The 25,793-nt window shown below is 38.6% G+C and overlaps 1 protein-coding gene across 1 annotated transcript in view; it reads left to right on the plus strand.

Annotated features, from left to right (window-relative positions):
* LOC140303047 (plexin-A2-like) overlaps positions 1-24,210 on the plus strand; it is a 74,250-nt gene extending 50,040 nt beyond the window's left edge. The window contains exons 13-32 of the mRNA XM_072381641.1: positions 417-568; positions 1,619-1,736; positions 2,053-2,189; positions 2,753-2,920; positions 5,454-5,547; positions 6,995-7,234; positions 8,349-8,492; positions 9,024-9,258; positions 10,425-10,567; positions 11,362-11,630; positions 13,101-13,167; positions 13,549-13,695; positions 14,821-14,980; positions 15,678-15,781; positions 17,021-17,117; positions 17,797-17,996; positions 18,149-18,318; positions 19,396-19,608; positions 20,369-20,519; positions 21,942-24,210. Coding sequence (XP_072237742.1) covers positions 417-568; positions 1,619-1,736; positions 2,053-2,189; positions 2,753-2,920; positions 5,454-5,547; positions 6,995-7,234; positions 8,349-8,492; positions 9,024-9,258; positions 10,425-10,567; positions 11,362-11,630; positions 13,101-13,167; positions 13,549-13,695; positions 14,821-14,980; positions 15,678-15,781; positions 17,021-17,117; positions 17,797-17,996; positions 18,149-18,318; positions 19,396-19,608; positions 20,369-20,519; positions 21,942-22,037 — 3,105 coding nt within the window. The 3' untranslated portion in view covers positions 22,038-24,210. The remainder of the gene's footprint in view (positions 1-416; positions 569-1,618; positions 1,737-2,052; positions 2,190-2,752; positions 2,921-5,453; positions 5,548-6,994; positions 7,235-8,348; positions 8,493-9,023; positions 9,259-10,424; positions 10,568-11,361; positions 11,631-13,100; positions 13,168-13,548; positions 13,696-14,820; positions 14,981-15,677; positions 15,782-17,020; positions 17,118-17,796; positions 17,997-18,148; positions 18,319-19,395; positions 19,609-20,368; positions 20,520-21,941) is intronic.
* The last annotated feature ends 1,583 nt before the right edge of the window (positions 24,211-25,793 follow it).

The following is a 25,793-nucleotide window of genomic DNA, read 5'->3' on the forward strand; positions in this document are numbered from 1 at the left end:
CTTCATCAATGTTTATTTTGAATTATAACAAATGCCATGGCTTGAATATGAGAAAAAAACTCACAATACGTGTAATTTTGCTAATATATCCTTCTTTGAATTTAATAAAGATTCTGTAGGGTGTTAAAAGGTTTTCAGTCTGATTTGACCATCATACATGGAGGGAGAGTCTCTTAAGACTCAAACCAACTGGTGATATTTTGGGACAGTGTATTAAAAAAATCAGTATGTACACTATTTTTCGTATTAAATTAAACACCCTCATAAAGATGATATTGTACAATAAGTAAAAAAAAACTAAAATAAGGAAATGTGCAAGAAATACACAGCAGCATTGTCAATTAGTAAAAGATCAGAGCTCTTTGCGCAAGTCAAAACCTACTTTATCTTAGTGTAATTTCCTTTTTCCTGTGTAGGTAAGCCCTGTGGCAGGGCCTCTGGAGGGGGGCACACTTGTCACTATCCAGGGGCTGAACCTGGGTCTGTCCTTCTCAGAGCTGGAGGATAATGTGGAGGTGGCAGGAGTGCAGTGCACCCCACAGGAGGAGGGATACATCACTGCAGAGCAGTAAGAGAGACTCCACTCCTCCCCTGCCCAGACACGCATGGACCCGCACTGTAACTTGCACACACATTCTGTACATAAGCAAATGCACGCACACACACAATCAAGAATATCAAACGCACACAATCTTCTTGTTCACCCACACTGGTCTAAGCATAAGCCAGGATACCCCATGACGCTCCGTCAGGTTGAAGGATTGTGTTGGGCTTTGCATTGCTCTGGTGCAGTCAGAGCCAAAGGAAGAGACAGTCAGTCTCTGTCGTTGTTGTTACGAGGCTGTCGGCACAGCTGTAATTGAAATGCGCTGCATGTCACTGACTGGAGGGACAATCTGTTAGCCATGTGTTTCTCTCACAGCCATGTAATGCGATTGGGCTCAGGCTGCAGGGACTTTATTTATATCCTTGTAAAAAAGAGGGGGAAAAAAAGGATAAGAAAAGAACATGCCAGCAGAAAATTGGAAAACGCATGTGATATATGAATAGAAGGGTTGGACAGGGACGATTCATTGAATGCTCTTACTTTATTGGGAAGCAAGTTTCTTGTGTATAACAGTGAATTTAGCTGGACCATTTATATGACTCACACGATGCTTTAAAACATGGCATTACAGCTGTTACTACCATTAATTTCAGGAGGGGGTCAGTTGCTATAATGACTTATTCATGGTGTACTTTATCTTATTGACCTGACAGGCAATACTGATTTATTGAGGAAAGCTCTATGTTGTCATGACAACTGGAGGTAATGGTGGGTGGCAACTGTGCTGAAGATGGGGAGTGGTGTAGTTTATCATTTGAGTTATATTGCTGTTATAGGTTTCCCATTAGGAAGAAAGATGGGCCTCTGTATTGACCCACAACTTCTATGAGAGTCTGCTTCAATCACAGCGGCTGGAGGAGGCCATCCTCCACCGGTGAAGCTTGTGACAAATGTGATACAGTGCAGTGGTGCTTTTATGTGTGTATGCCTGAATTCTGTTTTTACTGTAATACATGATGCCTATGTTTTTTTGAGCCTACATTCATATATTTGTGTTTTTGGTCTTGACAGGATTGTGTGTGAGATGACTGTAGCTCCTGCTGGAAGTGCCACAGGTCCGGTTAAGCTGTGTGTTGGTGAATGCAGACCAGAACTACGTGCACAGTCCTCCCAGCTCTACTCCTTTGTGGTAATTGTGACATTGAAATGCTTTTTAAAATTAGCTCTGAAAGAAACATTGTATTGTTTAAGGGTGAACACTTGACTGTGGTTGGAAGCTGACTAATTTGATGTGTAGATGCATAATTGAGTTTAGAATATAATTATTAAGAAGTTTACACATCTTTATTCACTGTGGGCATTTGTTTTTCTTTTGGCTGATAAAAACAATTTTATGCTTGATAGCAAATAGCATTTCAGCCAACAGATGTGTTTCAGATCTATTTCATAAAACGTGCTACATCATTACTTCTTTCCTATCAACCTCTATTACTGGTGCTCTACAGATCCCCACCATGATGGCGCTAACTCCAGGCAGAGGACCTGAATCTGGGGGCACCAAGGTAACCATTGTCGGGGAGAATCTGGGTGCTGGTAGCACTGTTAACGTGTATTTTGGAAATCAGACCTGTGAGCTGTACAGGTGAGTCTCACGATAGTATGACCTTATGTTGTTCTTAATCTTCTTTATCTGATGTTCTTGATCTAAATCTTACATTCCTCAAGACTCCAGATTTAGACACTCAAGAGTGAAATTGCCTCTACAAGATAATATTAATGAATTAGCCATCTGGAATTTCAATCAAACGTGGTATGAGATCACTCTATGTAAAAAAAGCACACTTTAGATACAATTATGGGTCTGTGTGTTAAATGAAATGTCAAAGTAATGATTGGTGAGGGGGTGATTACCTGGCAGATTTTGTTCTCTGTGTATTTATAGACATCTATTTAAAGTTCAAAATGGCTTCCATGGTAGAAGTCAGGTTGGTGAGGGAAGGAAACCATTAGCCAGAGCACCTTCTAATTACAGCTCCCATCCCTAATGTGTCTGTAACAAGGAGTAGATGGGCCAAACTATAATGAATCCTGTACCCTCTTGTATGGCTCATAACTGTATGATGTCAGGGATTTGCTACTGAAGCAGTGAGTGGGCAGTCACAATCAAAGGCAGGAATAAATCCTTTTTTTTGGTTCTCCCACCAGGAGGACCAAATCAGAAATTGTGTGCTTTTCTGCTCCCTCTGTGACGGGAGCGGGACCAGTGCAAGTTAGTTTGCGTGTCGACCGGGCCAAAGTTCCTGGAAGTCTGGCCTTTGAGTACATAGAGGACCCCACAGTCCAACGCATTGAACCCCTCTGGAGCATTACCAGGTAACACTTAGCTGTAGAATTACGATAACTATGTATACAGATACTAGCTGGGTTTCTGTCATTTCTGACAAGAGAAGCAAGTCTGAAGCATTTTTAAAAAGTCGCAAAAAAGAAAAGCGAAATCCGACAAGTGGTTATAATTCTGTAAAAGTATTTGTCCTAACTGGAAGAAATATTGAAGAGGAAAAAAGTTTGGTTGACATTTGGTGGACAAATGAAAGCCCTTCTTCTGGAATTATTTTAATCTCTAGGGATATCTGGAATATTATATCATATCTGGAATTATGTCACATCTGGATGCTAGTTAGTTATTAATTTTTTTGCCGACTCAGACAAAAAAAAGCTGGTGAGTCACATAATTTTTATCTTTACCTGGTCAGACACAGTTGGCTAGTGTTTCCATTCTTCCTAATGCATATCAAGTCTTTTTCAAAACGGGCAAAAAAAACCAACAAAGAACAATCGCTTCAACTGACCAAATAAGACTTTTTGCAGATTTGTGTTTTCAATTTCCACCTTTTCCAATAAACTTTCCTCATTCACATCTTCTAAATGTGAAGTATCAATGGAACGACTACTTTCTTTGTGGAGTTTACAATGTTAAAGGAGGTTTTAGGTGATCTGATGACCTCACAATGTTTAAAAAATGCAAAATTGCAAGATTGTTTCACATAGTTGACATGCAAGAAATATTTGTTGAAATGTTCCAAACTACAGATAAATCTGAGTTCTGTACTCCAGATCATCAGTGAGTTACAAAGATGATGTTTTGAACCATGTCATCATTAACAGAAGAGGAAGTGGTCTCAAGGTTGCAGATTTTTTAAACCAGGTCCTTATAGATGATTGGAAGATAAGTGGATGTGAAGAGGAAATTGAGCTTCTCCACATGTTGTACTGTTAACTTGTATAAATATTATTAATTCAATCTGAACATTCTTAAATCTGTCATATGTCATTTAATCGAAGTGTGCATTTAGATTAAAATAGAATCTATGCATAAACTACCCATCTATGTATAAGTCATCCTTCTTAATGCAATGTTAGATATACAGTTGCCTCTTAAAAATTATGGATATAACTGCAATAAAGTCTACCTTCTGCCATGCCCTCAGTTTTACTGGTACCTCAGGAATATCTTAATTCAATATATGCTACATTTCAGCACTGAGGGGAAAGTGAGTTGTTCTAGCCTGGGTTATACTGAGAATTGTACTGTATATGTACCAAAACGAAACCCAGTACATCCCTTATCTATGGCCTAATAATAAACTTATAATTACATTTACACACTTCACCAAAGCTGAAACCGTATGAGCTCTATAAATATAGATGACACAGCCAGTCTAAGTGGCTTTTAAAAAGCCCTAATCTTAATTCAAAGAGCCAGACAAGACTTCCTAAATAAGATCTCAAAAACCTGACACTGCACAATCTCAAGTTTCCAGCAACACACCTGCCAAGTTTAAAGTAGATCGGAAGACCTGTTTTCGAGATAGCTCAAGAACAGACAGACAGCTTTACAGATACAAAGATTCCGGATACCTGTCCTGTTTAAATGTGACATACATTGTGCCAGGAAATCTTAGCCAGTAATGTTGTGGTCAGTTTTAATAAGTTTGTTGATATATCTAGAATACATCTCAATACATTAAATTCTTCACTTTTTGCCTGATTAAACATTGATTTTACATTTATTAGTTTGATGCAGCTAAAATATAACAGAAAGGCAAAATACACATTTCTATCACAGTTGAAGAGAGTATTACCTGCACTCCACTAAATAAAAGATACCACTTAATTTGGCTTCGGGTAGGATTACCCAACTACATCCCTACAGATCACACTTCACAGAGACGCCCTGGCCCTCAGCCTAGTGACAGGAGGAGCTTTGTGGAGCTGCAATCAAGAGCCCTCATCATGAATGTGCATTCCCACTATGAGGCCCGACAAGCTTAGGTAGTCTTTGAAGTGTGAGAAGAGAAGTATTGGCACTGTGTCAGGCTGACTAGACTGGCCATTTTTTCTTTTCATTGTTGTTTTTTTTTAAAACATTTTTTACAGCATTTATCTTCACTTCTTTCCCATATTTTTTCCCTCCTTTTTACTTTTTAGTCCCATACTGTCTCTAAGTTTGCACTGGAGCACAGGTTATACAGAGATTAGAGAGGGTTGTTTATTTTAATCGCTTCTAGCACAGATATGTAAACAAGCAGCACCTGTATTCATGCCATGCCAATCTCACAGTCATAGATGAATATAAAATAGCAGCCAGCTGGTTCTCCGTTTGATCTTCCTCTTCTGCCCAATAACAAAGAGCGAGCTACCAGCTATACCTCCTCAAACATGAATTAATGCAGATTCTCTGGAAAATTTTGATGAAAAAGACTCTCTCTGTTGTAGCCGCTCTAATTAAATCATGGTGGAAAGGCAGTATGCATTCATATACTGGCTACCTGGAGTGTGGTGTGCCTGTGTGTACGTGTTTGGCCAATAATTCTTGTGAATAAATATATTCCTTTCCTCCAAACAGTGGACACACCACGCTGACGGTGACTGGCACTAACCTGGATGTAGTTCAAGAACCTCGGGTTCGAGTCAAATATGCTGGCCATGAATCTGTCAACGTGAGTGAAATAATTTTGATTTACTGAACCTTGGATTTATTGACAAAGTTATAGATGTAACAAATAGTTTGCTATTTAGGGTAGGCTCACTAGATTTTTTTCCCTGTTCATCTTAGAGGCAGATATTTTAAAAAGTGTGTTTATAAAAATAATAAGACAAAAGTAACAAAAGAGGTTAGAAAGCAGGTGCATATAGAGGTGTTAAATTCAAAATGATACTTTTAAAAACTGACATGGAGGAAGTGAGTTTTGGATTGGGGTGATTTATTGTGTTGATTCTGCTTGCCTGAACTTCACAGGCAGGTTGCTTTAAAGTGATTGATTATATCAAGGTGATGGAGCCCTGATGGCTTAAGTCCATTTACCTTGAGCCTAGAGTTTTTGACCAGACTTGCCTGAGGACTGCACACTGACTGAGGGAGGGAAATTTTGACTCAAACCTCAAAAATCAATAAGGAATGTTGACTGATGGCTCCAGTGTATAAGAGAAAATGTTATGTGATTGAAAGAGGGTTTTTTTTTCTTTGTGGACAGTGTTGTGTTAGAGCCATGCCCTGAGTCAATTAAATGGTGTGTCACTGATGCCGTCCCAAAATTTGACCGAGTCAATTAAAACTGCGTGTTGTCCAGTGTCACTGGCATAGCTTAGATAGAAAGGGATTAAAGCTGAACTTTTAGCCAAATGAGGTGCGAATAAAATGGCCACTGGTGAATTTAATGAGGGCAGTCTCTTTATCGCACATATCTTAAAAACATAACTTGGATAGCCTAAAAGTCTGTAAAATCACAAAAGCACTTAACTGACTTGAGACATCTCCCTTTGGAACATGAGATTTGTCTGAAGGTTGCAAAAAACTGGCCTGGAGCCAGTGAAATTTAATGGAACACCTCAATATTGTGAGACTTTGAAGAACTACAGAAAACACAGAATGCACATTCCTGTAATCAAGTGATTGGATTAATATGAAACAGTTTCTTGTAGATTTGCAACTATACACAAATTGAACAGGATTAAAATCTACCATAAAACATGTCATGCCCGAGCATGAAATTAGATGTGTTTGGATTCGTTCAGTTTAAAGAAACAGGAATGCAAGATTTACAGAAACTAAAAGAGGATATAACTCAATTGCCTTATTACATAATGACTGTATCACCAGGTGACAGTAACAATTACTAGAAAATACAGTTTTTCTGATAGACTCTGACTATTCTGATGGGATTCATTGCCACTTTCTCTAGTAATTAAAAAAAAAGGCTTCTTATAAAAGATTGCTGTGAGCTTCTAACGCAGTGAACTTGAATTCCTCTTTAACATAAAAAGTAATGATATGATATGATATGATGTACAATCTGGTTTCCATAATAAATCTCTCAATGGGTCAGGTTGTGTTTTCTGAATGTAACTTAATGTGTAATCTGGACACCTGATCTGATTCCTGTCCAGGTGTGCAAAGTTCTGAACACGACCACCATCAGCTGCTTCGCCCCCTCTCTGAAGGCAGAGTACACAACGGATCAGGAGACAATAAAACAGGTGGATGAGTTTGGCTTCGTCTTCAACAACGTCCAAGCTCTGCTCACTTACAACAACACAGGCTTTGTCTACTACCCCAACCCTTACCTGGAGCCCCTCAGCCTCTCAGGGGTTCTGGAGCAAAAACCAGGAGCTCCTATCATTCTCAAAGTAAGAGAACAAATTCAGACCCGATGCAACGTATGCATGTTTTTACCTGTTGTGCCATATGTCCTGTCAACATTTCCAAGACACAAAAACAATTAAATTTTTTTTAAGTTTTATTATATCATAGACAATTTTCCAGAAAATCCTCATGATTTAGAAGGCTTAATTTAAACAATCCCTTAGATTATAACTGGTTAAAGGAGATATGAGTTGCAGCTGGTATAGTATCCCATTTCCACAGAAAATCAGTTTATAGAGGGAAGATCTCGAACAACAACATTATCAATAACTTTCTCAATCATTTATTTAATCATAAATACACATCATTTTGTGTAATTCCTTTGCAACCTGTTTTCACTGTTTCACTGTACTCACCCAGTGTCCCTGCAATGATCAAAAAATCTGATTCCATCTGTGCTGCCACACACACCATTCCCATATGATAAATATTTCAAACAAAAGAGACCATCATGTGCATAACAGCTGGCTCTTTCTGTGTCCAGTGTTGCTCTGAAAGAACTACATATGTCAGTTGATCAAATGCTTCCTGTCACAAAAACGATAACACTCCTACTTTTTGCAGTGATTTTCCACCCGACTTGCTCAGTATACACCATGTGCCAGTGCAAGGAACTCCAATCTTTTGCTCTCTTTGCCATGAAGTAACAGCATGAAATATTGGTTTGAGTCTTGAAGTGAGCTAGGAAATTATTTAGAAGCTTTCCTGCACAATTCTGACTCCCTGACAATGTACTTTGCGGCACAGAAATTGGGTACTGCTTTTTTCATTTTATTACAGAAATTGCCTAATGCCTCAGACTTCCATTTTGGCAATTTATTTGAATTAAAACGCTATACCTTTGATCAACAAGAAATAACAAAAAAAGAAAAAAGAAACCTTGAGGAAACACATGAGAATTTCACTGCTGTTAAAAGGCTGAATTTCACATCGCATTCAAACCCTTAAGAGTTCATTCATAGGATTTTTTATCTAATGTCTTAAAACAGACTTTTGCTTAATAGAATCTGCAAACCAAACCCAAAGTTATTTAAAATTTGAAATGTTTGATATATTTTCAATTCTTTTTTGTTGTTTTTTTCATTCTCTGTGTTGTAGGGACGCAACCTTGTGCCATCTGCATCTGGAGGAGCCAGACTCAATTACACTGTGCTGATAGGAGATACGCCCTGTTCTCTTACTGTGTCTGACACTCAGTTACTCTGTGAGCCACCAAATCTCACAGGGCAGCATAAAGTCCTGGTCAGTCTCAACACTGCTCTTATCTGTCCACTTCTTTTTGTCTGGCTGTGAGTCTGACTGTCTGTGTGCATGGATGTGGGTCGCTCTCTGTAGGTCAGTGTTTGTCTCTACGTCACTGTGTTTGTGGGTCACCGACAGCATTTCAGTTAGTCTCTGGCTTTCTGTCACTGTCTGTCACTCATGGTCTGGTAGGTTCCCCGTTATAGGACAGTGTCCTCTAGAATTATTGACAGGCAAATAATGACAAAACAGCAGAAAAAAGAAAAGAAGCTTTTGTGCCCAGACATTGTTATATTCAGAGAAAAGTTATCTTTTACGTCCCTTGTAGTTTCTATAAATAAAGTTATAAATAAACTATACTATACTATAATATACCATAAAATTCTGTTTTAACTCTTCAGCAACACAGTTTATTTAATTAATGGAAAACCATTTCATTAGTTTTCTTCCCCATTTTCTGGTTTGTTACTCTTTAAAGATTTTAACAATGCTTTGAAATAATTTGAATATCCTTTTACCATCAACATCCAGGTCCATGTAGGAGGACTTCATATCTCTCCAGGAGAAGTTCACATCCGGTCAGACAGCCTGCTCACCCTCCCTGCAATCTTCAGTATCACAGCTGGAGGAGGGCTGCTCCTCATCATCGTCATTATTGTCCTACTGGCCTACAGACGGAAGTCACATGAGAACGACCTCACTCTAAAGCGTCTCCAGATGCAAATGGACAATCTGGAGTCCAGAGTGGCTCTCGAGTGTAAAGAGGGTGAGTAAGACATGAAACCCTTACAAACTCTGCTCATTAAATCTCCCGTTCCCAAGATAAAATTTGATTTGTGACTGCATTATAGCACCAACTGTTGAGAGCTACTGTGAGATGGATAAGTTTGTTTACAAACTGATTTATTTTAATGACAAGTTACCATATTTTGGGTTGATTAAAAGACTGGCAGAAGTGTAGTTTATGTCATTTTACAGCGTGAAAATACATTTACTTTTGCAATCTTATTAAAGAATATTACCAAATGACAAGAGGAGATGATTTAAAAAAAACTCTAACTCTTTAAGTTCCGCTTTGTATGATTGATAGAAAATAAGTTTGCGGAAGTGCAATACGACATACCAATACCATACGACCAATACCATACATAAAAAAGTTTCAAAAGTAGAGAATAGTAAAAAATTACAATAATAATTCTCATTTTTTACCTTAGAACAAGCAATTAATATACAAAGATTAGATGTTTCCCACTCCTCTTCTAACTCAACTACAAAACGCCTCCTTGCTGCAACAATCACAGTGACATCAACTACAAAAAGTTCAGGACATACTGGCACAATTGGCAGTGAACTGCATAGTTCATCCATCCATTTTCTATACTGTCAATCTGTTGGTCGGGTAGCGGGTGGGCTGGAGCCTATCCCAGCAGTCATTGGGCGAAAGGCGGGGTACACCCTGGACAGGTCGCCAGTCCATCACAGGGCCACATAGAGACAAACGAGACAAACAACAACGCTCACACTCACTCCTACCTGGAGAGAACCCACGCATACATGGGGAGAACATGCAAACTCCACACAGAAAGGGGGCCGAACCTGGAACCCTCTTGCTGTGAGGTGACAGTGCTAACCACCACACCACCGTGCAGCCTGCATAGTTCAACTCTTAGTAAATCGTGTCTCTGATTCATTTAAATAATACCCTCCCTGACTTCTGCAATGTGAAAGAGAAACTCCCACAAATTGATGTGCAACAATGTGAGGCACAAAAATCAGTGTCCCCACTTACAGGTACTAACTTACTATTGCACCTTGTTAGTAAATGCCAACAGTATTTCAGCGACAAAGCAGGGTTTGTGCAAAGCACAAAGTAATAATCAATCTGAGCTATGGAGTGTAGAGGAATATGTAACACCCTTCTATCATGTGCAGCTTTTGCAGAATTACAGACTGACATCAACGAGTTAACCAGTGATCTGGACAGGGCTGGCATCCCCTTCTTGGACTATCGTACTTATTCCATGAGGGTCCTTTTTCCTGGCATTGATGACCACCCTGTGCTCAGAGAGCTGGAGGTGAGGAGCCTTTGAAGAAGACATGCCGTTTCAATATCTAGACCTGAAACCTTCAGTACAATTCAAACTAAAATGATATTGGCTTTTTGGCTAGGGCTTTCAAACTGCTGCCGAGCAGAGCAGTGTGAGCAAATTATATTCTATTGACAGTAGTTTCGAGTTAGTTTGTTTGATGGTCACAACACCAGCTGTAGAATGTGTGAGAAGAAATGTTGGAGGTTTGCTTCATTTTATGAAAAATGATTCTTCTCTGCCAGTAGATTTTGTCTGTTTTTGTTGTACTAGTTTCATAGATTTAATTTTGAAACTCTTTAAATAAAACTGATGAAAGGACCAACTTTCACTTCATTGTTTTTTGAAAGACTTATTCAAGGTCTAAATTAGTTGGTGTTGCAAATTGGTCGATCTAATCAACTGTTATTATGCTAACAATCACATTTAGTTCCAAAGATCTCTTAAAGACTCTAATTGCACCGCCTTTTCATCAAAGTAAAGACCCTTCATTACTGGATAAAAATAAGTCATAATTTATAGGTTTTCTAAGAAAAAAATACCCATATTTTCATGGTGCAGGTAGATGAGTCAGGACCTGTGCAGGCTGAGCTCCCTCCAGTATGAAACCTGTAGCCACATGAGTTGTTCTGTTTAGCACTTTGCTCTTTGAGGTGGTGTGTGAGAATTTTTGTTTCTCTTTTCATTATGCATTAATCTGTTGTAACTCATCCTTGAGCAAGTACTATCTAATAAGCATGTGTATCTTTGTGTGTGTGTGAAAAAACACATCATGCGTGCAGGTGCCGGGGAGTGGACAGGCGAATGTGGAGAAAGCCTTGAAGCAGTTTGCTCAGCTTGTGAATAACAAGGTTTTCCTGCTGACATTCATCCGTACACTGGAGCTGCAGCGCTCGTTTTCCATGCGTGATCGTGGCTATGTCGCTTCACTCATCATGACCGCTCTGCAAGGGCGGCTGGAGTATGCCACAGACATCCTCAAACACCTGCTCTCAGACCTTATAGAACGCAACCTGGAGAGCAAGAACCACCCCAAACTACTCCTCCGCAGGTATAAATGACTGCCTAAAGACTGCATAACGTAAACCTGCCAAATGTATTTTTGAATTGCTGTTTTCAGCTAAATATTGAAATTATTTGTCTTTACATTGTTATTATGTTTGCTGTTTTGAAGAGTGCGCATTAGTTTGTTCTCATTTTTTTTTTAAAATTAACATTTTATAGAATGGTATGGTATATCAATGTAAAGTGAGATTTAAAAAGGGAGCCATGTAGAACCACAGGCTCGTCTGGAACAAAGAGTCTCACGGTCAAAACTCACTAGAAAAACCCTATAATGTTGTTCAGTTTTTAGAAAAGGTCACGTATATATTTCAAACGTTGCCTTGTTTCCTTGCAAAACTGCACACGTTTTCCACAGGGGTTCAGGAATTCAAACTAGGGAGCATTTTTGCCACAAACTACCAGTTCTGATCTGCACTGCTTATCTTTTCGCATATATTAATTCCTCAGTGCTTTGTTCTTTCCAGCCCAGTTACCACACTTCTGATGGCTAAGTAACTAGGCCAGTGAAGGAAAGCCCATCCCTGTTCAGCTTTGTTTTGTGCAGCCACTTGAAACATTGGTTTCGAGTCAGAGGAACAGGGTGACTGAGCAGACAGGTGAAAGACAGGAGTGTTAAAAGTGATAGAGAGTGGGAGGGATTGGCAGAGGAAGAGAACCTAATGGGTAAAAGTGAGTGCAGCGGCAGCAGAGTTGTTGTCAGTCTGACTTATCTTCTGTGTGCCCCTCATGAAACATTCAGCTGTAGCTCACGTTTCTACCCCGTCACCTTTCCTCTCCTCTCCTCTCCTCTCCTCCTTTCCCTTGCCTCTTTCCCCTCTTTCCTCCACCTCTGGTTATCTGACAATTGTTTTCCCAAAGCTGAGACCAGCCTGCTGAATGTTTCATATGTTTTCTTTTTCCAATCTGAAGTACACTCATTAAATCTAAGCATGAGTTCACATGGCAGTACAACAATAACTTGGTAACCAAAACATCCTACTCTTTCAGAAACATTCAAAAGTTTAATAGGATCCCTTCAACAGTCAGTACAGGTTCAGGTTGAAATGCAGGTAAGGATCAAAAGGAGTGAAAAGAGACTATTATGGAAGATTATGGAAAAAAAGAGCGTTTCTATAATACTGCCGACTTTGGATTGGGTTTAGATTTGAGGATGCTTATACCTTATTTTGTATAACATATTCAGACTTTGTACACACAGGAAAACATAAAGTGGCTAAGCACAGGCAATGCTAAGAAGGAACAGAGTCAGAGACCTGAAGTGGCCAAGTTTTGTGGCCAAAAATTCTTTCACTTGTAATCTGTCTATGTCACAAGTTTTTGTTTCAAAGTGTTATAACTTATAAGAACTTATAACGGTTCTTATAAGTGTGATATGATAAAGAATAGTCAGTGCACTCTGGCTCTCTGTGGGATGTCTCGTGATAACAAAGGAGTGTGCTTTCTTCTTGACTTGCAGAACAGAGTCGGTGGCAGAGAAGATGCTGACAAATTGGTTTGCCTTCTTGCTCCACAAATTTCTCAAGGTAAAATTAAGCCTTTCGCCCACCTCATTGCTACAGGTGTCAGTGTAATGTTGTGTGGCACTGCTCCTTAAAATGATTTGCATTGATTTTTAAATAGACTGCTGTGTATACCTGTGTTGTCGCTGCAATTTTAGATGCCTAATATTGACGTGTTTTAAGCACACTATGGAGGGATAATGTTCACCTGTGAAGTCAAACATATCTCCAGTTTTGGGGTATAAAAGCACCGTTTTGTTTGATGTGTCACGCTCCAGTTACAGAGTCTCCTCGTATCCACTGATGAATACAGACCTCTTTACTTTCCTTAACTTCTTTGTGTGTCTTACTCATTTTTCTCCCTCACCTTTCAATCTAATCCCTGAATTCCCTTCCAAAACAAAGGAGTGCGCTGGCGAGCCTCTCTTCATGCTGTTCTGTGCCATCAAGCAGCAAATGGAGAAGGGGCCCATAGACTCTATCACAGGAGAGGCACGCTATTCCCTCAGTGAAGATAAACTCATCCGCCAGCAGATTGAATACAAGACACTGGTGAGTCACAAAGGCATTCATAAGGGGAAAAAAATTAAAAATTTTTGTTCTTATTAATTTCTGGTCTCTTGGTAAAGAGCCTTTGCAGATTCACAGAACTGTGGCAAATCGGCAAGTTGCGGTTATGCATTTAGGAATACTTTGAATATTTAGATACTTTTGAGTCATCTGCGGACAAATAATCCTACATATCAAGTTTTCGATCTCAACAAGATCCAAACAAAGTTTCCTAAATTAAATAAAAAATGGAATACAACATAATAATGTTCCTGCAGTGGACTGACTTCAACTAAAAGTAATTAAGTAAGTGTTTCTGATTATGTCATCTATTTAAAACGACAAAATTCCATGTTCGCTCTTGTCTTTGTATTTTCTAAATCCCACTATTGGTTTGCAAAAGTAGCAAACTGCCATGTTTCTTCTCCTACCCTACCTGGAGTAACATGATATGACACAAAGATGGAACACCATTATTCCAAGATATGTCCCTTCACCTGTTTTAATTATGGTAGTGGAGAGCACTGCTTACCACATTAATCCAAAATATCCATTGATATGTTGAGTTGCAGTTAGGGACAAATATCGTATTTATAGCAATCAGGTTTAATCCATTTCTATAGTTTGACTAGCCAAGTAAGTAAAGGAAAAAAAATACATATACATATATGTATACATTCGAACTATTAAATAAAATAAAAAATACACAGTCTCAAAATTCAGTTTAGTGTATGCTAGTAAGTATTGGTGGGGCCAATGGTCTAACACAACTCTGTCCTTTACATTTCTATTAACGTTAAGCTGGTTGGGTTCCTCTGGCAGCCCATCAGAATAAGTTCCCCCACCAGCTTCAGCTGCAGAGCAGAGCCAGCCAGCCAGCGACAGGATGACACCTCTCTGATCGCCATGTCGGAGAGTGTGAGAGGCTGTGTCTCATTACTTGTTTAATGCTCCTGCTAGAGCTGCACAGCCACATCCTGGAGGTGTGAAATTACATTTCAAGCCAAGATGCTTTCCACCAGGACAGTTTGGTGGGGAGCAGGTAATGAAAGGCCCTCCAAAGCAGCACCTTTCTTTGACTATCTGTCTTTCTTCCTCGACCAACTCCTTTCTGTCCTGGATCTCCAGACGCTGAGCTGTGTGAACCCCGACAATGAGAACAGCCCAGAAATTCCTGTCAAGGTGCTCAACTGTGACACCATTACCCAAGTAAAGGAGAAGATCCTTGATGCAGTGTACAAGAACATGCCTTGTTCACAGCGACCCCGAGCTACAGATATGGACCTAGGTGAGGGTGTGAAAGATTTATTTCATAATAGCAACTGCCTTATGCATTCTGAGATTTAAAAAAAGAATGAAAATCAGCTATGGCACATAACTTGAGGGAATAATCCAGATGGGAAAGAGAGGGAGTTGTCACAGTCAAAGATGCCTGACATCAGCAAAGAGCTACACAAGTTTCTATCCCCTCCCAGTACCTGATTGCAGCTCCAATCAGAGCAACACTCCAACACTGACATAAAACCTTTCAGACAGCACACCTACACATAGGCTTACACCCACCACATGTCAACCAACACTGAATGACGCGGCACAAATCCAGCTGACATGTGCCTTCAAAGGGAGCAAATAAAACACCTTGTTGGTGGTGGCTGATACTGTTTTGGGCTTGTAGTTTTACACCTTCAGGGGCTTTTACAGGTTAGGGATTTAGAGAGGATATGTTTCATCGCATACGGCAGCTTAAGCAAAGACACTGCGTCATTTGTATTTTGCTCACAGAATCAGAAGCAGACATCTTGGCTGCTACACTTGACAACTTGCATCATTTTAAAGGATAAACATAATACACAAAGATAACCTCACTTGTAGTGCAAAAAAAAAAAAAAAGAATCCCCTCAGACCTAAGAAAATCTGTGTCAGGCACTAGAGATAAAAACATTATACATTTATTTACAATTTATTTACAATGACTATATTTATAGAGTGGCGACAGGGGAGAACAGCTCGAGTGGTCCTGCAGGATGAGGACATCACAACAAAGATAGAAGGCGACTGGAAGAGACTCAACACACTCATGCACTACCAGGTAAGTGAATAAAGTTAATATCAGGGCAAGTAACTATTACTTACTACTAACTAACTATTTTCATAATAAGTGAAATATGCTTTTTATTTTTGGACAAATCATTCAATTCACTCACCAGTAGAATGAACATTGCCCATCAAAATGAGCAATATTTTAAGGTGTCAAACTCAAACTTCTGTTTAGCTGATGGCACAAGATCCTTAACAATTTGCAATGGGCCAAAAGAAAAAGTGAAGAAATAGTCAAATGTTAGAATTTACGGCTAGTAAATGCTTGATATTTCAGTTAAAAAAGAGACTAAAACAAAGAATGAATTATTCTAATCATTAATTGACTAATTTATTCAGATCTAGTTAACTCTGAGCTTGTGAAACTACTGCATGGGCAAAGCCTTCATCTTTTTCAACCTGTTTTTAAACCTGTGACAATTCAGTCACTCAAAGACAACACAATAATTACTGGTGAAAGATGAAGCATTACTCATCCATATTCATATCGCTCACCTCAACTCTGTCAACAGTTTTTGAACCTCATGGTCACAAGCACACTTAGTCAACCGAAAAAGGACTTGTGCTCTTGTCTCCTCTCCAACATCTTTTCCTTCTAGCTCTTAAAAGCCGATATACAGGTCACTGACTTCAGATGAGTCACTCTGTTCCTTTGTCCTGACTATCAGCTTTTGGCTTTTTCACAGACAACATTTAAACAAACAATTTCTTAAAATATAGACAAAGCAAATCTGCATTTTCTGCAGCAACAGCGTGTTTTGACAGAAGAGGGATACACTCTTTCTTATCTGTGAAGGAGATAAACAGTGTTGTTCTTTCATTTTTAATCTGTATGTCAGGTGTGGAAATGTTTGTCGTTAAGCTGGATTTGGTATTAGCTATATTTTTCGGTTTATGGAGAATAGTTTAGGGAATCCTGCTCATGCTTTGGGTGACCAGGCCTCGTCTGCCAAACACAGCTTCAACATACTTCAACCCTTAGAACAGGTCTGTGCTTTGAAATTGAAACGTTAATCTTTCAGGAGTCTATCAAATAGATTTTTCACAAGAGGTAGTTGTAAGATGCAAAAGTTTAATGGTTTCATTTTTTTTTTGGTTAACTCTAATATGTATTCAGGATTTCATCTCTGGTTTCTGGTCCTTGCTTTTTTTAAATCTTTTTTTCATATTTGAAATTCCTGCTAGTTTTGATTTGACCAGAAATTCATGAGGTTGTACCTTCTTCTCTCAGGTGTCTGAACGCTGTGTGGTGGCCTTGGTGCCCAAACAGATGTCTTCTTTCATCATTCCTTCCTCAGCCAGCTTCCCACGCAGTATCAGCAGATACGGTCAGTTCTGTTTAATAAATACAAATCCTTATTCATTTTCATCCAGCTCACAGGAGCTTCCTACTGTCACCTATCAATTGTAAACCACAATAATTCACACTGTTCTGTAGCACATTAAACAAATAGATTAAAGTATAGAAAGTCCATCCATCCATTTTCTATACCCACTTAATCCAAGTGTAGGGTCGGGGGAAGGATAGAAAGTATTCAATTTATTATGTTTTATGTTATTTGTTAGATTTGTTCAAATCTTAGTTTGAGCTAAAATGTCTTAAGTGACATTTTAGAAACTGCAGCTCATGCTGTTTTTTGGCATTACATTTAGAATAAAGTTTTTTAAAAAGCACAACTCACTTCTGCCATAACACATGTACAGTGGCAGGGAGTGATGACCAGAGCTCAGCCAGAAAGCATATATTTAGAGAATACATATATGTCTATATCATTACTATGACAACCAATGACAAAATGACAGGAGTATGCAGTCTAAATGTAGACCTCTTAACTGATAAGCTGCAGATTAATCAGAAGACAGTCAACCTTATATTCTGATGTGAGAAACAATTGTTACTTTCTTTTCATTTTGGTTTGTTTTAGAAAATGATCTCATACACATACAAACTACATTTCAAACATTTTGGAGCGTTCTATTTAAAATATTTCATATTTAACAACCTAGGCATGGATGTACCCTTCCGCTCCACCCCTACCAGCCCTGACAGCCCCCACTCCCGCGTGCCCATGCTGACCCCTGACCTGGAAAGTGGGGTCAAAGTTTGGCACTTAGTCAAGAATCACGATCATGGGGACCAGAAAGAAGGCGAGCGTGGCAGCAAGATGGTGTCCGAGATATACCTGACAAGGCTACTAGCCACTAAGGTGCCACATAATACACAGTATATTCCAGTAACTGTGCTCAGATTATTGAAATTGATTGCTCTACAGATCTAAGTGTACATTTTGACCCTGTGTCCTTGTTATAAGACCTACGAAGCACTAGAAGCAGAAACACTCTTGTTTCTGTTCAACAGGGCACACTGCAGAAGTTTGTGGACGACCTGTTTGAGACTTTGTTCAGCACAGTGTGTCGGGGCACTGCTCTGCCACTTGCCATCAAATACATGTTTGACTTCCTCGATGAGCAAGCTGACAGACACGGCATCAATGACATGGACGTTCGCCACACGTGGAAGAGCAACTGGTGAGAAAAATTTGTCATTTCTTTTGTTCTTTATTTTTATGCTGAGAAAATAAACTTTTAAACATGCAGTTTTTCACTTGGTCTTAATGTTTTACCCCACTATGAGAATAGTCAACTCTTAACTTCACTGATCTGAACTACTAATCCGATCTATGACAGATGCAGTCTTCCCACCTGGCCACACATTGTGATATTTAGTTAAATGCAGGTTGTTACGTGATGTTGGTTGGTCTAGTGTATGATGCTAGCTTCAACTTTGATATATATAAAAAAAAGACTGCTCCCACCATGGCACTGATATTTCCTTGGTTTAAAGATGGGGTTGTTAAGTCCAAACTGTGTTTTCCAAAGTTTTCCAATTATATTCTAATGAACAACAACAACTGTTATCTGAATATATAATGACCAAAAGCCAACATCTCTTAAACATCATAATAAATGGCCCAACAATAGGAAATTATCATTAGACACATCATGTTCTGTTGCTTTTAAGGCTTGGTGTTAAGTAACCAAACTTGGCTGAAAGTTGGCATTTACCCAAATTTTATCTCCAACAACAATTCAATAATCATCTTGTGTTGGTGTCAAATATTGGGATTTTATGCCTGATTTTAAATCTAAATCAAATTCAGCCTCTCTTTCCAGTCCAGTCTTTCCAACATTTAACTGACATCCATTACCAGCAGATTTAGTTCACAGTAGAGTTAGTTTTCAGGTAGTTCCTGAAACTCAACGTACAGAAGCAAAACTTATAGTTCACATTTAACACTGTCTTCCTTTAGAAGAACTTTTTAAACTCTAATTTTGCACAAACTTGATCTATTTGATCAGTCTTATTGGTAACATAATTTTTGAGGAGCTACATGTAGAGGGCCTCAGTATTTTTATCTTTCTGTTTCTTACAGTTTTAGCAGTTTTATGCTGCTGTTTGAATATGTTTAGTAAGCACACAATATTCAATTTTCAAGTCATCTTGTTCTCATAACCAAAGTCAAACATAAAGGTCAACAGGAAGTCTTGTATTAGCTAAAATGTTTCTTTTGATTTCCTTCTATGTTTCTCTCTTCATATTTTTAGCCTTCCACTACGCTTCTGGGTAAATGTAATCAAGAATCCACAGTTTGTATTTGACATTCACAAAAGCAGCATCACAGATGCCTGTCTGTCTGTGGTGGCACAAACTTTTATGGACTCTTGTTCAACATCTGAACATCGTTTGGGCAAAGACTCACCGTCCACCAAACTGCTATATGCCAAGGACATCCCGCACTACAAAAGCTGGGTAGAACGGTGAGTGCGTGAGGTTGAGTGTATAGTATAGTATATGAGTATAGAGTATTCCACTGCACAATTCTGGATTAAAGGATAACTGTCTGTGTATCCATCTTATTTCTGAGTGGTTAAAATAATGTACTGTATACTAGGATTTGGAAACCTTGATAGCGGTTTAGTTATACTACTATGTGAGAGAACCTGTTGGTTTTGTGTACTTTGTTTCACCAGTATTACCAGATTTTGTCACAATTACCAGATTTATTATTCACTCCTCAGAACTAGGTCGAAGTTCTGTTCACACAGAATAAACCTGATTTAGTTCTAGTTCATAGATAACCATTTGAAATTCTGAACTAAGTTTACAGTCCTGAAGTAGTTCACATCCATTTCTCATTTTTTGTGTTATGAAGTACTGAAACATGGGCACCACAGTCATTTAAGCAGATGCATGCATATTTCTTAATTTATCTTTTGTACTTCTATCTCAAAATCAAACATGATAAAGGAAAGAAAACATGTCTTTAGTACTTAGTCTACTTTATTTGATTAAGTTTAACAGAGTGCATCTATGCCTTCGGAGTCATTTTTGAGGGTTTGAATAAAACTGTCCTTAAAAGTCACATTCATTATATAAGTTAATTTCAAAACCATTATCAGTGACTGTTCTTTGACTTTTCATAACAATAGACTAAATCCGACTGAGGAGAAAAAAGCTCTGCATGCATGACTGTGTCGTGGACACTGACAATGCATGTGTGCATATGTGTCCTCTCAGGTACTATGCTGACATCAACCGCCTACCTGCCATCAGTGATCAGGATATGAATGCCTATCTGGCTGAACAGGCCCGCCTTCACTCCAGTGAGTTCAATGTGCTCAGTGCCCTTCATGAGATCTACGCTTACGTCAGCAAGTACAGCCAAGAGGTGAGGCTCAGTCAACACACTGCAACATTGAAATGTGTTTCTAATGTTCTTCTAGTATAGTTTGCATGCTGAGGTTACCATCCACTGATTTTAAATACCGCACTCGTATTTGTATATAAGCAATGGATCACTCTGTTTTGTTTGCTCTGATGAGATCACAGACTGTTATCACCCAATTCTAGTTCACCACAGCTTTTTTTTTTCTTTTTAATTTTATTTGGGCTAACAAACCACAACTATACTGTTTTGGTTAACTCATAATGTTCTCATAACTTATTTTCCAACCACAGGAGGCCCCAGATTTAGTGAAAAGCTGCACCAGCTGAAGTTAAATCATTTAGCATTTAGCAGCTCAAGAGCCAGAAATTTCCCTGATGGAGGCTGATTGTAGGACTGCAATTAGTCATACACAACTCTTCAGACATTCTATTGTTGCTCTGGCTGTAGAAATGCAGGTTCGCCATAACAAATTTATAAGAAGCTGTGAGTCTTTACAAAGGTTATACAGCTCGTTGTTCTTGTTAAAACAAGTTTAGCCCATTAAAACTAAGATTTTTTTAAAAAAAGCAATGTTTGAAAACCTCCTCTTTAACCAGAGAGTTTTCTAAAAACTTGACAGAATTGTAACTGTTTATTAAAAGCACAATTTATCAGCCGTTATGGGAGATAGCAATACGACGTAAAAAACAACTGAAAAAAATAGCCAGTGGTCATGTATCTTGAAAAAAACGGCATTGTATAAATCACACGAATGTTGCACCATGTTTGAAAGGAACATACACACATGCTGTATCTGCTGTTAGTGAGTTAAATAGACTTTGTTTAGAGTTTTTCTACTCGAATCTAGGGTTTTTTTCTGTACAATTGAGAGCATTTCTCTATCACACACACTCACGCACACACACAATGACATGCCAATGAATACAATGATGGGTAATTGTGGGGCTGAGTATCTTGCCTAAGGGCACTTGGACATGTGGAGAAACTAGTCATTTTACTACTGAAGCTCCACTTTTCCCTATAAGCCACAGCTATCCAAAAGCTTATTGTCAGATATACTCAAGAATATCAATTGAAACTTCAAGTGCCCAAAGTTGTTTCAACAGCCACAACAGAATTTTTGTATTATTTTTACACATTTGCATTGAGTCCTGTTAAGTTAAATCAGTGTTGGATCATTAAAATGAATTAGTAGAAATAATTAGGACACTTAACTGTAATTAAATGCTGTAAAATGCACAAAATATTTCCCTATCAGAGATTACAAATGGATGCTGCTGGTGTTTTGCCTAAAAAAGAAAAATGTATGTGTGAATCTGCAGTGTGAGTCACTGTGAGTCCCACAGTCGACCGATGACAAACTTCATGTCCTTGCTTTTTATAGTTCGGTCCATGTATGTGCTATATGTTCTTGTGTTTCAGATTATTGACGCACTGGAGCAAGATGAACAAGCCCAGAAGCAGAAGTTGGCGTATAAAGTGGAACAGATCATCTTGAACATGTCTACAGAGAGCTGAAACATACACACACCAAAATACCTACTCATACACACATAAAGACATTAAGTAATGCCAACACACACATATCACAAAGTTAGAAACATGTACACTTGGTACTCATATTTGGACATCTTAACACAGATATGAGCATGTGTGGACATACACAGTTGCACATAATCACATATATTGATACAGTATACTCAGAGATGCACATTTAATGGACCTACTGTGTAAACAAAGTGACAACACACACACATGCATTAATACACAAATGCAAATGTACATACACAAACCACAGTACACATCAAACAGCAAAGCATCCCAAAGCAAGACTTTAGAATCCAATGTCACCTAGTTTTTTTCGAAGAAATTTCCAACAGGCAAACATCCAACTTCTAAAACACTCCGATGGAAAGAGAGGGAGAGACAGAGGATTTAGGCCATCACGGCTGCTGAATTTACCGCCAATTCCTATCCGCTGGGTAATGGTTTGTCTTTGTAGTTGGTGTTTATACTAAGCCTGTGTGTGTGGCATGGCTGGAGCTCTAAAGAGAACGGCACTTAATAAAGAATGCCTCAACGTGAAAAGTCACTGGAGGAGCTCAACAAAGACGGGCCAATTTAATGGGACAGCACATCTGGCGAGACAAGACTCAAAGTACTTTTTATATGTCAAACATGAAGGACACTTATTCGCACTACATATCACCGGCTTTGAGTGACATCCCCATTTGTAGCTATTCAGGGCAGCGATGTCTGACTTTGTGTGGGAAGCCTTTCCTGTGGGCTTTTATAGGCTCACAGTGTTATGCTTTGTTCAGCGATGATTGTTGGAACTACTATGTTTTTGAAAGCAGTGAAATCTGTCACTGACAAGGTGAGGGTCTAACTGTTTAATAATCCAACACAGAAGCATCTCACCCATCCAGTTTTAAATATATGGAGAGATATTTTGGGCCCACTCCCTGGCTTTTAGTGCCAAATATAATATATCTTGTGGTTCATTCATGTTAAATGCTCATGTAGAGGCTATTAATAAAAGATGCCATTGTACGGAGGAGATCTCATTTGAGATAGGAAATTTTTACAGTGATGATCTATAGACCACTAATTCAACCATTCAAAGATAAGTGGAGACCAAATTGAACTGTAGCAGAAAGCATGATTAATGATGTTCTAAGCGTGATTGTGGATCAGATTAGTCTATCCCTGGCCCTCTACCCTCCCTGTCTTATTGGTTATTGTTTACATTGAGCTTAATACTTGAAATGCACCCAGTGTACGAGATATTAAGAACACCTGCAGCTCCTGAGAAGTAATCTTGACAGATTAAGTTCGATGAAGGCCTTGATGCCTTATTGATTTTCCCAATATATCTACTATGAGCAAGACCTGGAAATTAAATGTGGGTAAAAAGCTGAAGGATTTCTACTTCCCTGGAGACCTGGAGATGTGAGAGGAACTGTAGCTTAGTGTAATTCAGGTGTTTCTTATATTTTGTAAACAAAGTGGGTATTTGATTACTAATATATGTGTCTGGATCAGCTGTAAAGTCTGTTTGTAGCTTCACAGCGCTACCGTCGCTTTAAATCCTGACTGTTCTTGTGTTTCAACAAATAATTCACAAGTTTTTATTTTGCATTCCGGTGTACATTTTACCTGGCTGCTTGTTGTCTCCTTGCTGCTGTAGTTATAGTGCCATGTCTGAACTTTCAAATAATTATCATTGAAGAAGAAAAAAAATTAGTCTGGGCATCACTGATTCAGGGTTCAGTTTGATTGTTTCACCCATTGCAGAGATCAAAGATGAATGCCTTTTTGTGCTTCAGGCCATTTCATCGCTCCATTTAAACTCACCGTGACTATCAAAATCTTTGGTAGCGCTGCTGATTTTACCATTTAAGTATTAGCGGAGTTATTATACACACCGCAGGACCTTAATTCATGTTAATCTAAAAGAACAAAATAAAGTAATGAATACATTTCCTGTTAAATGTTGAAATAGGACAGAATTCATCTGTTTCATGTGTGGTTTGACGACGATAATTTATAAATGTGTTGTGCAATAACTGTCAGATGTTTAAACTGTAATGTTTTTTAAACTATATATTACTGTATAAATACTGTATATAAAAACACTCCTATTTTGCAAGCAAAAGATTCACTTTTTACTGTTGTTATACATTAAATGCGCAGCTGATGGAAATGATTTCTGCTTGGTTTCTCTCTCTGCTGGAGTGCATACTAAACTAAGACCTGTGTTGATACATTGCCTTTAAATCAGTGGATTTTTGTCTTGATAAGGTTGCTAAGTCAAACCACATTCATAGTAATGTATTGTATAACTTACCATTAGACCCTTCTGCTGGTCCACAAAATAATTTTATCACTTGTAATACTTGTAACGCTTGAGTTTTGAGTGTGTATTTTCTACACAAAACCTTGCTGTTGGCTGTGAAGTCATTAAAGCCGAGGTGAATCCTGCCACACATAACTAGATAATCTATTGTTACCATGTTAGTGGACCATTAGCATGTAAATGTGATAGTTAAACTCTTATTGAGTTTTCATAGGAGAGGCTCTAAATGCAAGACAGTGATGTCAGAGATGACCCATGATCCCAGGAGTATATCTATCATTCAGCTTTTATGGTTCAAAATTAATTTAACTGCTTCTTGCCTCACACATAAATTATATTAGCACACCAGACATGACTTCAATTACAGAAAATAAAATAATCATCAGATCAGCTTGGTCTCAGCTTTGTCTGAAAGAGAAATTCATCATATACATATATTTTACATATCAATGATTAATATCAGTATTACCTGGATCATATGGAGCTTTATTTATTTTTTTCAAATTTTTTTTTTTTGGGGGGGGGCTTGCACAATAGTTTGGACATTATAAGTGAAATCACATTGTTTCTGTAAAGAATAATAATAAATAAAATAGAGAAGATGGATTCTTCACATTTGGCAGAGCTTTAGTTGTACGTTTGGTTGGATTTAAATGCACATGTGCTGGATTCCTGTAATGCCTTCCAGAGGAGGAGGGCATTGTATTTCCAGACCAAACACAAGTAAAGCCTTTATGGAACAATCACTTCCAACTTGTTTATCCTCCTCAGAAGGCTGGAAGACAAATGTGCACATGGTGACTGAATGATGAGCAATTGCTTCCGTCTCCAAGAATTCTTTCGAGAAATATCATCACTGCTGTAAGTCAAAGACAACCAATCTATTTGAGCTTGAATGTTTATCTTAATTGTAGTGAAAATCAGAGCATACCACCACTAAAATACAGCCTGTCAAATGAAACTTGTGAAATAACAAAGAAATGTCTTGAAGAAACTGTCTAAATCATTTTGTGAAGCATAAAGAAACACAGAGCCATGTGATGAGCAGTTTCTCAGAGCAAAGAAAAGAGGAGCACTGCAGTTATACTATGACAATATTTGGTATGGCATGTGAGCAGCATATAGGGGTTCCTGAGCAGTTGCCATAAGGGGCAAGAATTCATTATTCATGTGCATCCCTCAGGGTTGTGGTGAGCAAAGCAGAGAGGAGAGAACAAGGGTTGTATGAGCAGCCAGACCTCCCTATCCATACCTGTCAAATCCAAGAAGGGTTTTTCAGGGTTTTCTATACACCAACCAGGCTTTAACCCCTTGTCTTGCCACTCTTCAATCTTTAGTTGTCGGAGTAGCAACACTCAGCCGCAACCAGTTTCCACTCGCTTACTTCTCCCACACACATGCGCAGAAAAGAGGGT

The sequence above is a fragment of the Leuresthes tenuis genome, unplaced genomic scaffold (assembly GCF_036924035.1).
Source record: "Leuresthes tenuis unplaced genomic scaffold, fLeuTen1.0.hap1 SCAF_3, whole genome shotgun sequence".
NCBI lineage: Eukaryota > Metazoa > Chordata > Actinopteri > Atheriniformes > Atherinopsidae > Leuresthes > Leuresthes tenuis.